The sequence below is a fragment of the Artemia sp. Qi Xiang Cuo genome, chromosome 21 (assembly GCF_049724085.1).
Source record: "Artemia sp. Qi Xiang Cuo chromosome 21, ASM4972408v1, whole genome shotgun sequence".
In the NCBI taxonomy this organism is placed as follows: Eukaryota; Metazoa; Arthropoda; class Branchiopoda; order Anostraca; family Artemiidae; genus Artemia; species Artemia sp. Qi Xiang Cuo.
In genome coordinates, this window is record NC_142814.1 from 1,398,311 (window position 1) to 1,412,452 (window position 14,142).

At 35.2% G+C, this 14,142-nt stretch overlaps 1 protein-coding gene across 2 annotated transcripts in view; it reads right to left on the reverse strand.

Moving 5' to 3' along the window:
* Positions 1-14,142, reverse strand: part of LOC148939132 (protein kinase C-binding protein NELL1-like) — a 145,361-nt gene that overhangs the window by 119,300 nt on the left and 11,919 nt on the right. For both annotated transcript variants that reach the window (XM_089106604.1, XM_089106603.1), the window contains exon 2: positions 3,096-3,236. In XM_089106604.1, coding sequence (XP_088962730.1) covers positions 3,096-3,236 — 141 coding nt within the window. The remainder of the gene's footprint in view (positions 1-3,095; positions 3,237-14,142) is intronic.

Below are 14,142 nucleotides of genomic sequence, written 5' to 3' on the forward strand. Positions count from 1 at the left end.
GTCTTAGTGTTATTTCAGTGTTATTGATTATTTGATTTGAAATCAATTCAAACCATTTGGGTTTGAAACAATTTTGGTTTGAAATCATTATTTGATTATTGCTTTTTTCATAGTTGAAAAAGTTTGAAAGAATTAGAAGATAAGTCTGCAAACCAAGATTAGAATATTGGAAGCTACAGTGGTCAAACATGGTTCTGAAGCATTGGCGCTACGAAAAGCGGATGAAGATTTACTACATGTGTTCTAGAGAAATTGCCTACGGATTGTTCTGGGTATCCGATCGACTGACCATATTTCAAACAGTAGACTGTACAAAAAGTGCGGTTCAGTCCCGCTTCCTAGGGCTATAATGAGAGAAAGGTTTATATGGCTAGGGCACGTTCTGCGAATGAAAGATGACATATTGCCGAAGATTTTCCTTTTCGGCCAACCGTCTAGGGCTAAACGGAAAGCAGGTCGTCCGCAGTTGGTGTGGGAGGATGTCCTAGAGAAATATTTAAGGGAGATGGGAACTTCATGGGAGGGTGTAAAGAGGGAAGCTTTGAATAGATTGGGTTAGAGGAGGAGCATGCATAGCTGTGTTGGCCTCAGGCGGCTTAGTGCTGTGGTGAGTTGTTAGTGGTAGTAGTAGTAATAGTAGGTTTGAAATCATGCGGCATTCCCCTGCGTAGCTTGCGATTTTGGTGATTTTTAAGGTGGGAGATTGGATTTTTATTTTCATTTTTTTTTTTTTGGTCGTGGACAAATGTTCCTTCCTGGCCATGGAACCTCACGCAGGGAACTATATTGTAGTGTTTTTGTTGTAAACTTATTTCTGAATAAACTCTGAATAGATAGACTCATAATCATTCTTGAAAAATAAAAAAAATCCCTTCACTTATTTGAAGCTATGTTATTTCTTAACCCCATATGCTTTTCGTGACCTCGGATTTAGCCATTATCTAAAAGATATAAAACAAAATTTCCAGTCTAATCCTTTCGGTTGTCTGATTGCATTGAGAAAATATCCATATCTTTTTTCTGCTCCAAATGCTTGGAAATAAAAAGCATTAGGTAATGTCTGGCTTAGCTGAACTCTTTTCCCCATAGGAGAGAAACTATTGAAAATTTACGATAGAAGAGATTAATGTTAGTATTTATTTACCAAAAGAAAATTACCACAGGGAAACACAGGAAGTATTTTAAAATCTTGCGACTCTAAAATTATCGGTCTATGCATTGGCTAAAACATCCAAACAAGTGAAACAATAAGGTGGAATTTATTTGTTTGTTCTTTTTACTGGCTTAACATTGAAAAACTAATCATGTTTCAAAAAAGCGGGGTTACTTGTCTCTCCAGAAAAAAAAATGAAATTCGAGAATAGTGTGATTAGTTTACGACGTCACAGACGTGAACTAATGAAATGAAAGTACAATTATTATAATGGAGATATAAGAGAATGGTCTCTGTTTTCAGTTGAATTACTTAGTCCTCATTCGACTTCTGCTGGGTTTTACTCCGCTCTCTTCACGACGTCACAACCAAGAAATTAAACTATACTCTTTACCAGGAAAAATCAGAGAATATTTTTCATTTTTACCTGATTTTACTTAGTCGTCATTTGACTTCTGCCGCGTGTATAGATAGAGGAGAATAGTTTCTCTACAGCAGAAAAAGAATATAATAGAGAATATTTTTTTTGTTTTCAGCTTATTTTACATAGTCTTATTCGACTTCTGCCGGGTTTTACCTTGCACTCTTCACGACGTCACGACTAATGAAATTAAGGTAAGCTTTTTACCATGAAATATGAGATAATATTTTCTATTTTCGGCTTATTTTGCTTAGTCCTCAGTAGACTTCTGCTGGGTTTTACTCCACCCTCTTGAAACAAACATTCAAGTGTCCCATCTGTATTTAAACTGATCTATGACTCTATACTACTCAATCCCATGTCTATTCTTTCGATATGCGTTTTGCTGATGTGTCAGCCTAATTATACACAGCCTATATGGTTTTATGACTTTGCTTCATATTTTTCCTGTGAGCTATTTTGCATAAAAAGTAATAAAAAAATTATTTTTACATAAAAATTAACACATCCCTTTTCGATTTTGGCCAAAAACTTGGCCAAATACTCAATCTGCTCAATCCCATGTCTATTATTGCGATTTGCGTTTTGCTGATGTATCAGTCTAATTATAAATAGCCTACATGGGTTTTGCTTCTTGCTTTTGCATAAAAAGTATTGAAAAAAATTGTTTTAACACAAAAATTAACGCCTCCCCCCCCCGCCACAGAACATTCCTCCAAAAACTTTCTTCCGAGGAGACCCCTTCCCCCCTGAAAATTCTCCCTTAAAAATGTCAATAGTCATATAAATATAACATAAATATAACAGAACAGGATAGCCTAAGAAATTGAAGGAGGGGGGTGTGCAAAAAAATACTAGTTATTATCTGAGCTCAGAAAATTTGTTTGCAAGTATTTTTCCTAGTTTCTGTGCAGTTACCTGTTTAGGTAAGATCACTATCCTATTCCCTTTCATCCCCAGCTTCTGTACCACCAAGTTGGACTCCGCATTCTTCATCAAATAAAATCGTTCAGAAGTTTCGTCTTGTTAATAATTCGTTGAACGGTTTGTCTTCTGGGGAGGGAGGACATTTTCCCCTTCCCCCGACATTCCCCTTTAGATTTTGAAAAATATAGTTTATAGTATAGCATCTCTATAGTATAGTATAGTATGTTTAGTAATTATAGTATAGTAGTATGGTGCAGTAGTACTCCTTTAGTAATATAGCATAATATCTTTATAGTTATAGTATAGTCTATAGTATCTTTGTTTATGGTATTGACATTGACAACTGGATATTTTTTTGTGTTTTCATTGAAAAAAAAGAACAAAAACAACACAAAAAGTGGGCTGACATAACTACATTTTTACACTTCTATTTTAACTTCATGTCATTTCTCCTTAATTTCTTCTTTACTCGTTTTGTTGTTGACTCGTATTTCCTTGCCAGTTAGGTGAAATTATATCTCAAGACAGAACTAAAACATCCCCCTTTGTTTCTCTCCCAAAAGAACACTCGAAGAGGGAATAAAATTTGCTTACCAAACAATTTCAGCGCTGGTCGACTTCCGTAAGGGCCACTCGTAACTGACACCCCATCTAGGCTATTTGAAGAGCTTTTGTTAAACAGTCCGAAGGATCTCAATAAATCCACTTGAATCACAGATGTGAACTCCCCTAAAACTGAAAAAATATACAATTTAAGTTATATAATATACAATTATAAAATATACAAAATTATATAATATACAAATATATAATATACAATTAAAAGAAGTCAAGGTCGGCTGTAGATAATTACTAATGGGAAGGGGACGAGAATGCAAAAAAAATTCCACAAAATGAGTCAAGACCCCCTCCCTCCTAGAAAATATATATAAATTCTGCATTTCTGTAAGAGTTTGGCCCTCTAGTGAGGAAGAGGACTGAATATTCCTGATTTATTCTGTAGGTATTAAAAAGATAAGTTTTTTCAACTTAAAGTAAGGAGCAACATTAAAACTTAAAACAAACAGAAATTATTACGTATGTGAGGGAGATTGATCCTCGTCAACACCTCACTCTTTACACTAAAGTCTTTAGTACTTTTTAGTACTTCTTCTTGTTCTAATTAAACAAACACAGTGTTTCGGAAGTCGTTCTTAAAGAATTGGGACAGAATTTAAACTTTAGCGTATGGAGCGAGGTGTTAACGAGGAGCAGCCCCCCTCACATATGTAATAATTTCTGTTCGTTTTAAGTTTTAATGCTACTCCATACTTTAAATTGAAAAAACTTGTTTTTTTTTATTTAATTTTTGATCGTTTTTTAAACAATGCCAGGAAATCTGGCAGCACCTCCACGAAAAAATCCCTCTTCCCCACTGATTTATTCTCTAGACAATTCAATCCGGGTGAAAATTTACCCCCACAATTACCCTTAATATCTCCACGTGTGGAAAATTCCCACAGTATAAAATTTCCCCTGAAAAATTCACCCCCTGGAAACCTCCCTCCCCATAGAAAACTATTCCTGTGGAAAATCCACCAGCTGAAAACTTGCCCCCCCCCACCCGAAAAATGTATGCATATTTCCCAGTAAAAATACTATACGTAAACAATAGGCATATTTTGCAACTTAAAGACCTTTCCCCAGGGGCTCTGAGGGGTCATGAAATCTCCAAAGGCATAGTTGTTCGGCTTTCAACTATGCTGAACAATCTGGCTATCTCAAAATTTTGATCGGACAATTTTGAGGAAAAAAAGGGCGTGGGAGGCGGCCTAGTTGGCCTCCAATACCACAAACTGTTTGATTCTTGTTCTGATTAGAAGGCAATCAGATAAATCAACACTCAAAGGAGCTTCAGCAGATGATCCACAATCAAAGATGTTTAGGGGCCAACAAATGAATTTTACTTACAAGAATACCTGAACACAAAGGGAGGTACTTTGACCTTGAACAATTTTTGTACTTTGACCTGGGGATTCTTCTCTAGAGACGATAAAAAGAATCCAGCACTAGAAACATTAGCATAATCAGAAATAAACTCAAGTGCCGATTATTACAATGTTAGGTTACTGAATTTTGACGTTTAATGCTATTGTAAGAACAATTTTTCCCGGAAATACTACAAAAGTTTCTGAGAGCCTCATTAGGTCAAAACACATATTTCAGGCTTATTATCCGTTAAAAATAGAGGGATAAACACCACTAGAAGTCACGTTAAGCAATACATCATTTTGACCCACCACCATAGGTACGTTAAGTAACCACTAGAAGACCCCTTTTTGAGCTAAGAATTTTGTAAAATAAACGTAAATGCTCACTTTTGAAGTTCAATTACTGAAGCAGGCATTTAATATTTTAGTGGAAATAGCATATATACATTTTCCGCTATATGGCCATTATAATGATCACAGGTGTGGCACGTACGGAAGGAGGGGGTCAGAGTGTTTTTTCAGGGGATATGGGTAGAAATAGGTAAACAGTATATTTCCTTCCACTAAATTTTGTTTTACATATAGCGATCCATTTCACTCACCACCTGGGGGGGGGGGGTCTATTACATAAAGGTATGGACAAATGTGGGGTTAGTTCGTTTTAGTCGTACAAAATTAGTTCTTTAGTATAGAGCCAAAACTGTTTGTGGTCAACGTTTTTGAGAAAATGTAGCTAGAGCAATTCTAGAAACCAATCTGATCAAGTCCACTTTTTTGGATTTAGCACCATACCCCTAGATTGACTCTTTACATAACACACTAAAGATAGGCCTTAGGGACAAGGATTAGTAACGAAGAAGTCCGAGCATTTCTTTTCCTACAAGTGAGTGTTGAAATACATAAAAATCTATTTTTATTTACCTTATCTTTAATATATTTTATCTTTTTATCTTGAAATAGATAGAAAGAAAATTCTTATACCATTAATAATTTTTTTTCAGAAATTGCAGTTCTTAGCCCCCATCTAAAGGAGGGGGATCATTGTGTAGAGGCATGGGAATAGTTATGGAAATAAGCTGTTTCCAATTATAAAAAAGTATGTTCCCTAAGATAGGGCAAAACTACAGCCTAGTCAAAGTAGAATCGATCCTGTTGACAAAATTTAAAATATACCTTTAGAAAACAATCGAACCAAGTCCACTATTTTGTATGTTTTACAGTTGAATAAATTTTTGTCTTCCACAGTAAGAAAATATTTCCCGGAAATAGGGATTAGTAACTAAGAATAAAAATATTTGTTACTTTTTTTAAGAAAATGTTACTCTGTTCCAATTCGACATAATGCATTAAGGATGAAGATCATCCCTACCTCGTCTTTAAATGCATCTTAAATGCACATTCTCTATGCACATAAATACTTAATACATAATTAATTAAGCACAAAAATAAAAACTAAAACACTCTAAATATTTTCTAAGCAACGATTTTCTTACAATTTAATTTTCTTAAATAAATAAATTCAACAGTGAGTATTCTTTAGGGGACTTTTCTCTTATTGTCTTATGAGCTTGACTTCTGAGCGGTTAATACGTGAGTTAACAAAGCACTGTTTCTACCTACATGGAAAAGATTTTTTTTTTTTTTTTTTGGTATCACTTTCAAAACATGTGCACTATATAATTTATTAATAACAATTTCTCCAACTCGTGTTCAACACGATTTAGGGGAGGACAAAGGAAATCACCCAACAAGACACGAGATACGGATTACACCGCTTCATAATTGCTTCCAGCGTAAGACTTAATATTTCCACATAATATGTCATATACAAAAGTAAAGCCCTATCTCAAATCCAGAGCAGACCTAACTATTTTCTGGGGGAAATGTTGGTCCCAATCAATTTATCTTGCAGGAGGAAGTCATTCAGAAACAATAAATGAAATAATCCCTCAGATTCCGCATATTTATTCCCCAGCCTTGGTAAGTTAGGTCTGGAGAAATGGAATTTGCCAAAATACGGACAATCAAAAAGATAGAGAGCCGTTTGATCGATAGAGACTCATTATTAGCAGCCATTATGGGGGTGTTTATTGAGAAACGAGGGAAAGTTAGGTTCTCAGCATCATAAACTGGTTTCAACTCAAACATAAACGATTTTACTGTCAAACGCCATACACGGTCATGCTGATCAGTGGCAGATCTTGTCACAATTAAATAAAAAAAAACAAGTTTATTTTCAACTGAAAGTAAGGAGCAACATTAAAACTTAAAACCAACAGAAATTATTACCCATATGAGGGGGCCGCCTCTCCTCAATACCTCGCCTTTTACGCTAAAGTTAGATTTTTTGTTCCAGCTATTTAAGAATGACGCCTGAATCACAAAGGCCGTAGAATAATAAGCCCTTAATACCTTAATGTAAAGAGCGAGGTATTGAGGAGAGGCAACCCCCCTCATATACGTAATAATTTCCGTTCGTTTTAAGTTTTAATGCTGATCCTTACTTTCAACTGAAAAAAATCTTTTTTTTATTTAATTTCTGATCGTTTTGTAAATAATGCTTGGAAATATGGCTCCCCCTCCATGGAAAATTCCTTTCCCCCACGAAAAATTCCCCCACAAAAAACTACGTGGGAGAAAGATCCTCCCACGTAATCTCCCCCACTCCACCAGAAAAATTCCCCCTGGAAAACGTCTGTATACTTCCCAATAACAAATACTATATATAAACAATGGGCTGAGTTCATAGCTTGCAGCCTTTCCCCCCGGGACTGTGGGGGGTCATGTCATCCTTAAAGGCACAGCTATTATATTTTTCGACTACGTTAAAAAAAATGGTTATCTCAAAATTTTGGTCAGGCAACTTTGGGGAAAAATCAGCGCGGGAGGGGGGCTACCCTCCAATATTTTTGGTCACTTAAAAAGGGCACGATAAAATGAACCCTCTTCCGATGTTCGACGATCACTGGTTCGATACGATAACCCCTGAAGAAAAAAAATTGATAAAAATAAAATAAACACGTATCCGTGATCTTTCTTTCGGCAAAAAATGCAAAACTCCACATTTTTGTACATAGGAGCTTGTAACCTCTACAGTAGCCTAGGGTTCTCTGGTATGCTGAATCTTATGGTGTAATTTTCATTAACACTGCTTGATGTTTGGGGGTGTCTTTTTCTTCCAAACAGCTAAGGATTAAGAAAGCATCTCTCAAATTTACTGTTCTGAAGTAATTTCTAAAGAGCTTAAACAAGGTAAACTTTAATGTTGGCTCAATCCAGCTCTGAAACTTAGGTAAATCTTAGAGCGCATTCACAATGATTTTACTAATAACGAAATTTAGCGAGCGCTAATTTGAACCAATGATGTTTTTTCATAGAATTTTCTAATTGGCCTAAATATTCTATGCAAGATTCTCTTTGGTTCAAATTAGCGCTAGCTAAATCATGGTATTAGTCATATCTTATTGTGAATGGGGCTTTACTATGAACGGGTCCGGTATCACCTGAAGCTTGGCATTAACTAGTCTAATATTGAATGAGACTCAAGTCTTATTAATATTAGTTTTCAAATATACTCCCGCGCCCTGGACTCTAGCAAACCTAAAAGAAAAAAGAAAAAAAGACACTCTAATCCATGGCATGATCTAAATTTAGAAGAGTTTTAGCTTCCCACTTTATATTGTTCTCCCGAAGCCAGCATTGGTACATGAGGGGGACTTCATTCTCAAGAGCAATTAAATGAGGGCGCTTTTATTCTCAAAGCATTGTGACAAAATTAGTCTTTTGTCATTTTGCTCTTGCGTTGAAGCATCCATTTTTGAAACGCCTAGACATAACATTTAAATCTCAGCGCCAAAAGTTTGGAGTTAGAGTGTGATGGTCCCCCTTAGTTCTATCCCACTTTCCAGGGCAATAATGAGAAAAAGGTTGAGATGGCTAAGACATCGTTGAGATGAAGTATGATTGATTGCCAAATATCTGAAAGGCTACTCCAAGTAAATACTAAAAAAAAAAAAAATCTCGAAATTTATATCAACAATAGTATTTCTTCGCAAACAAAATTTACTCAGTTGGTCCAAAAATTAGTCAATTACCTTTAAATCTAAAAATTAATTAATTTTAAAATAATATTTACCCTTGCATTGCAGAATCTCAACCTGAAGTTGAAATCAAGAGATACGAAACCCCGAGTATGAACTAATTCTTTGTTTGAGACAGACAAGTACGCAAGAATTTTTTCAGAGGAAGGGGAAAAAAATTTGATAATTTGAATAAGAATTTCAGAAAAATTTAGGATTTCAAAAGGGAGGTACGGCCCCGAGGCCTTATGAACGTCCCTAGTATCCTTTTTGCAAATTTTTATCCTTTTTGTAAAGACCTCCAGATTCACCGAACAGCTTAAAGCGCCACTGTCTGCTACCTGATGTGTCTAATTATTTTACCACCTGTGGCACACTTCTACCACAACGTGCCCTGCCTCATGTGCTTCCGACACTCGTTGCTCACGCCACTTGGTTTATGGCAAGGGAAATCGAAGTCTAAAAACCTCAAAAAATTTTGGGAAAACTATACCAACAAGAAATTTCACAATAATGCAGTTTTTCAGGCTTCTAAAAATGTTAATAAACTTTTATCACTCCCTATATCACAACGATGCACAGATTTGCCGACAAATTCAAAACTCCACTCTCTGTCATTGGGTGTACATCTTGGAGCCTCGATTGTCCCACGACCTGGGACATACTTTTGCCACGCCGTGACAATTCGCGCTATCCCTGGCTGACTTCCAGTTCTCATGGGATGGGTCACGTAAAGCAAGGGGGACCATTTCTAGAAACCTTAAAAAAAAAGTTTAGGGAGAACTAAATCAACAGTATATTTCAAATAATTCAGTTTTTCAGTTTGCAAATAATTTCAGTTTGCAGAAATATGAATAAGCTTTTATCTCTCCCTACACCACAACGATGCACAGATTTACCGACAAATTCAAAACTCCACTCTCTGCCACTGGGTGTATATCTTTGAGCGTCACTTATTCTACTATCAGTGGAACAGTTCCGCCACACCGTACCAAGCCTGAATTACTTCCCCCGTTCATGGCGTGCGCAACCAGGTTTAAAGGAAGGGAAATCACAGTTTAGAAGCCTCAAGACAAACTTAGGGAAAACTAAACCAACAAAATATTTCAGGATAATACAATTTTCCAAGTTGCCAGAAATATCAATAAACTTTTATCTCCCCCTGTATCATAACGATGCACAGGTTTGCATAACCACACTAAATTTAGAAAAACTAAGTGCCCTCCATCAGAGCAGATCATATTAATAAAATCAAATTACGACTTGTCTATCATGTCTAGCATTCCGAGGAAACACATCCAAATGTCTGTTCCTGATCAGAAACTTAAAATCATGTAGCCTATTTCAAAGACAGGGTTATCCCTGCTGTATAGGCAAAATAGACAGTAAAATTTAAGAATTTTAAGTTCTGTGTTCGGGGGAGGGGGGTCTAAACAGTTATTGTATCCAATCCACCGAAACATTTTGGCACAAAAGGCCTTTTGAGTCTTAGAATCTATTCCTGTCAAGTAGCAAGTGACACTATGACTTGACTTGTCGGGATGACACTATGACTTGACACTATGACAGTGTCATTAGTCATAGTGACAAAGTCATCACACTATGACTTTGTGATAATGATAAGTTTAGTAGTCAATGTTTGTTACCACTAAAGTTCATTTAGGGGTTTTGTTCAGCGATTGTGAATTAAAATCAACTTGGTGGAAGTAATGGAAAGCTTGAAAGCCGTGGCTAATTCGAATGACACTATGAGTTGTCGGAATGTCAAAATAGCTTATCTGCAATATTTCGGGAACAGTTTGGGGGATTAAGCTGGAACTTGGGGGTTTAAAAAATTTAGGTATTTTAGAGAGAAATATACATTGTTGTAAAGACCACAATTATGCAGAAATGAAAGCAAATGATTGAAATAAAATCAAGTTATGATTTGTATGTCGTATCGGTTATTCCTAGGAAACACGTCTAAATGTCTGTTTCTGATCAATTCTTAAAACCATGAAGCCAATTTCAGACAGAAAAATTAAATAAACAAAACAAGTTTCAACTGAAAGTAAGGAGCAACATTAAAACTTAAAAACGAACACAAATTACTACGTATATAATGGGGGTTGTCCCCTCCTCAACACCTAGCTCTTTACGCTAAAGTTTTTTAGTACTTTTAAAAAAGCGTCTTATTGATCTAATTGAATGGCCCTTCTGTTTAAGGATTCATTCTTAAAGAATTGGGAAAAAATTGAAACTTTAGCGTAAAGAGTGAGGTATTAAGGAGGAGGGAACCCCCTTTATATACGAATAATTTCTTTTTGCTTTAAGTTTGAATGTTTCTCCTTACTTTCAGTCGAAAAAATTTGTTTTTCTAATTTAATTTCTGATCGTTTTTTAAATAATGCCAGGAAATCTGGCCCCACCTCCACGGAGAAACCCCCTCCCCACCGAAATATCCTCTAGATAACTCAATCCCGGTGAAAATTTACCCCGGACAATTACTATTAACCACTCTGTGCGTAAAATTGAGACAGAAAAGAGAAAGCAAGACATATCCAAATAATTTATTTATAGGAACTATGGCAAATTCCCCCAGTGCATAATTTCCCCTGACAAGTTCACTCCCTGGAAACTTCCCTCCCCATGGAACATTCTCCCGTGGAAAAGTCTTCACCAGAAAATTCACCGCCCCCCACCCAAAATTGTATGCCTACATCCCAATAGCAAATACTATGCTCAAACAGTGGGCAAATTTCATAACTTAAAGACCTTTTTCCTGGGGCTGTGGGGAGGGGGTCATATTATACCCAAGAGCATAGTTACTGGGCCTTTTACCTATGATGAACAATGTGGCCATCTCAAAATTTTGATCGAACGATTTAGGGAAAAAAGGGGCGGGCGAGGAGGCCTCGTTGCCCTCCAGTTTTTTGTGTCACTTAAAAACGGCACTAGAACTTTTAATTTCCGTTCGACTCAGCCCTCTCCTGATATTCTAGGACCACTGGGTCGATAAGATCACCCTTGGGAAAAAAACCCAAATAAACACGCATTCGTGATCTTTCTTCTGGCAAAAAATACAAAGTTCCGCATATTTGCAGATAGGAGCTTCAAACTTATACAGTAGTGTTCTCTGATACGCTGAATATGATGGTGTGACTTTCAGTGAGATCACTTGACTTTCAGGAGCTGTTGCCCCCATTTTTGAAAAAAAGATTAAAAAATTTCAGGCTCGTAACCTTTGATGAGTAAGACTAAAATTCATATATTTGAAATCAGCATAAAAAGCCGATTCTTTTTATATATCTATTGGTATCAAAATTCCGTCTTTTAGAGTTTCGTTTACAATTGAGCCGGGTCGCTCTTTACTTACAGTTCGTTACCACGAACTGTTTGATACACAAGGTTATGTCTGCCTTATAGGCCAACCAGACAGCAATTTGTTTTAATTTGTTGTTGCTTCACTTTTATTTTGTTAGTGTGTTGCTGTATTCTAGTGTATATTCTTGTTTTTTTTTCCGTGTATTCAGTAATTTTGTTTCTTGTATTTTAGGCGTTTTATTATTTTATTGTGAGCCCCCAACAAGTCAAGCGTGTGAGCCCCCAACTAGTAGTACAATAATGGGAAGACCACTCTTCGGCTGCTATTTTTATGAATTTTAGAGTTGTAGGTGGCGTTTTAGTTTTTTTTTTGTAAATTTTTAAAAGGGTTTCTTTTTATTTTCTATTTGATTGGTGCCACTGAGAGGAGAGGAGGTGGGATTAAAAAAAAGTAAAAAGAAAAAAAGTCAAGCTTCATGGTCCAGAAAACTGCTTAGTGGTTGTAAAAGTAGATTTCTTATAGTAGGAATAAAATGTTTGATTGATTGGACTGTATTTAAAAGATAATTTCATAGCACATAGGTCTAAGCCAGGAGGGAATGCGTGGATTTATTTTGGTAGAAGGCCCAAAACTCCAGAAGGGCCACGTATTAAGAAAAAACTTTTTACTTAGTCTTAAAATAAAAGATGCAGAGGTTTTTAAACAGTGACATCAATTCGCAAAAAAATGTGGGGGGAAGGTGGTAAATCTATTGTTTCAAGATTTCGGATGGCAATTCTGTTTTTTTTTAATTCATCAATTAAAATACCAGAAAGACATTTTTCCAATAGAAATACCAAAAACTGCATTTTTCACAGTCTAGAGGGGAATCTAGGGGATAGATACCCCCTCCCAATTGACTCCAGTTTTTTCAAACCTTTAAAAAGATAAAATAAAACATAGTTTGGACTTAAATATGTACAAAATACATGGTGAAAACATGCTGAAGGTCTAATTTAACTTAAATTTTGATACTTAAATATGTATAAAATACACAGCGAAAACATGCTAAAGGTTTAATTTAACTTAAATTTTGATACTTAAATATGTATAAAATACATGGCAAAACATGCTGAAGGTCAAATTTAACTTTGGTAACCTTAATGAGAAGAAAAGCTCCTTAACAATGAACTGAAAGTGTAAAAAAAAATGCGAAAATGCTAAAAAAATAAAATAAAATGTGAATATGTACTAAGCCGTAAAAAAAAAGAAAAAAAAAATCCAATCTACTTGTTTACAAATTTGCAGACAATACTTTACTTTTTTGGTAAATTCTTATGATATTGAAATAAAAAAAAATTACAGGAACAAAAAACATAGTAAATTTCTTCAATCATATAAATATATAGATTTAGACTTTAGAAACAACTATTACACCGAATAAGAATTCCTGTAAGTAGTTATAAATAATTTAAATTATACATAATGTAGACTATATAGGACATTAATTATGTACTAGTTATAATATTATATATTAATTATTTATACTAATATTAATTAAAATTATTGATAATATAGATTATAAGTAATATCAATAGTATCTAAAATAACCGTATCCAGGGGAGGGGAAGTTTACTAAGTTTGAACCCCCCCCCCCCCCTTCCCAAAAAAATTAAATCTTTGTCCGACTCGTGGAAGCGGTAACAAAAATGCATATAAACAAATTGATGCGTTTTTGTGTAACACCCTGCATGGAAAATACACCCCCGAACAAAGATCTTGAATACACCCTTGATATACAATATATATTAGAATAAATAATATTTTGATATAAATCCTAGCACGATAATTACTCACCAGGTCACTGCCAAGGCTAATTACAATAGAATTAACTCATTTTTATCTCTTTTTGTGATCTAGGCTATTATGACGGGGTTCAACAAAATTGTCCTTCCTGTTCATTTTCCATCCCCCTCTATGTTCCACCAGCTAACTGATTAATTTTTTTGTTCCTTGAATATAGCAGGCCAACTTAATAAAGTGAAAACTGGCTTCACTATCGAAAAAATCACCACCGCCATCTAGTGTTTGGTGAAACTTCGCCCTTTTGCCAAATTTTGTCAAATTATTTTGTCAAACTTCTTAATTGTGTTATTTTTTTTTTAATGAGATCGAACAGTTTTGCCTATTTATACTTTTATATATACTATTCTGTTATATATTCTATTATATACTATTCTTTTATATATATTTTTATTCTATTTATACTAATATTGCCTTATTTTCATACTAAACAAATGCAAGAAACG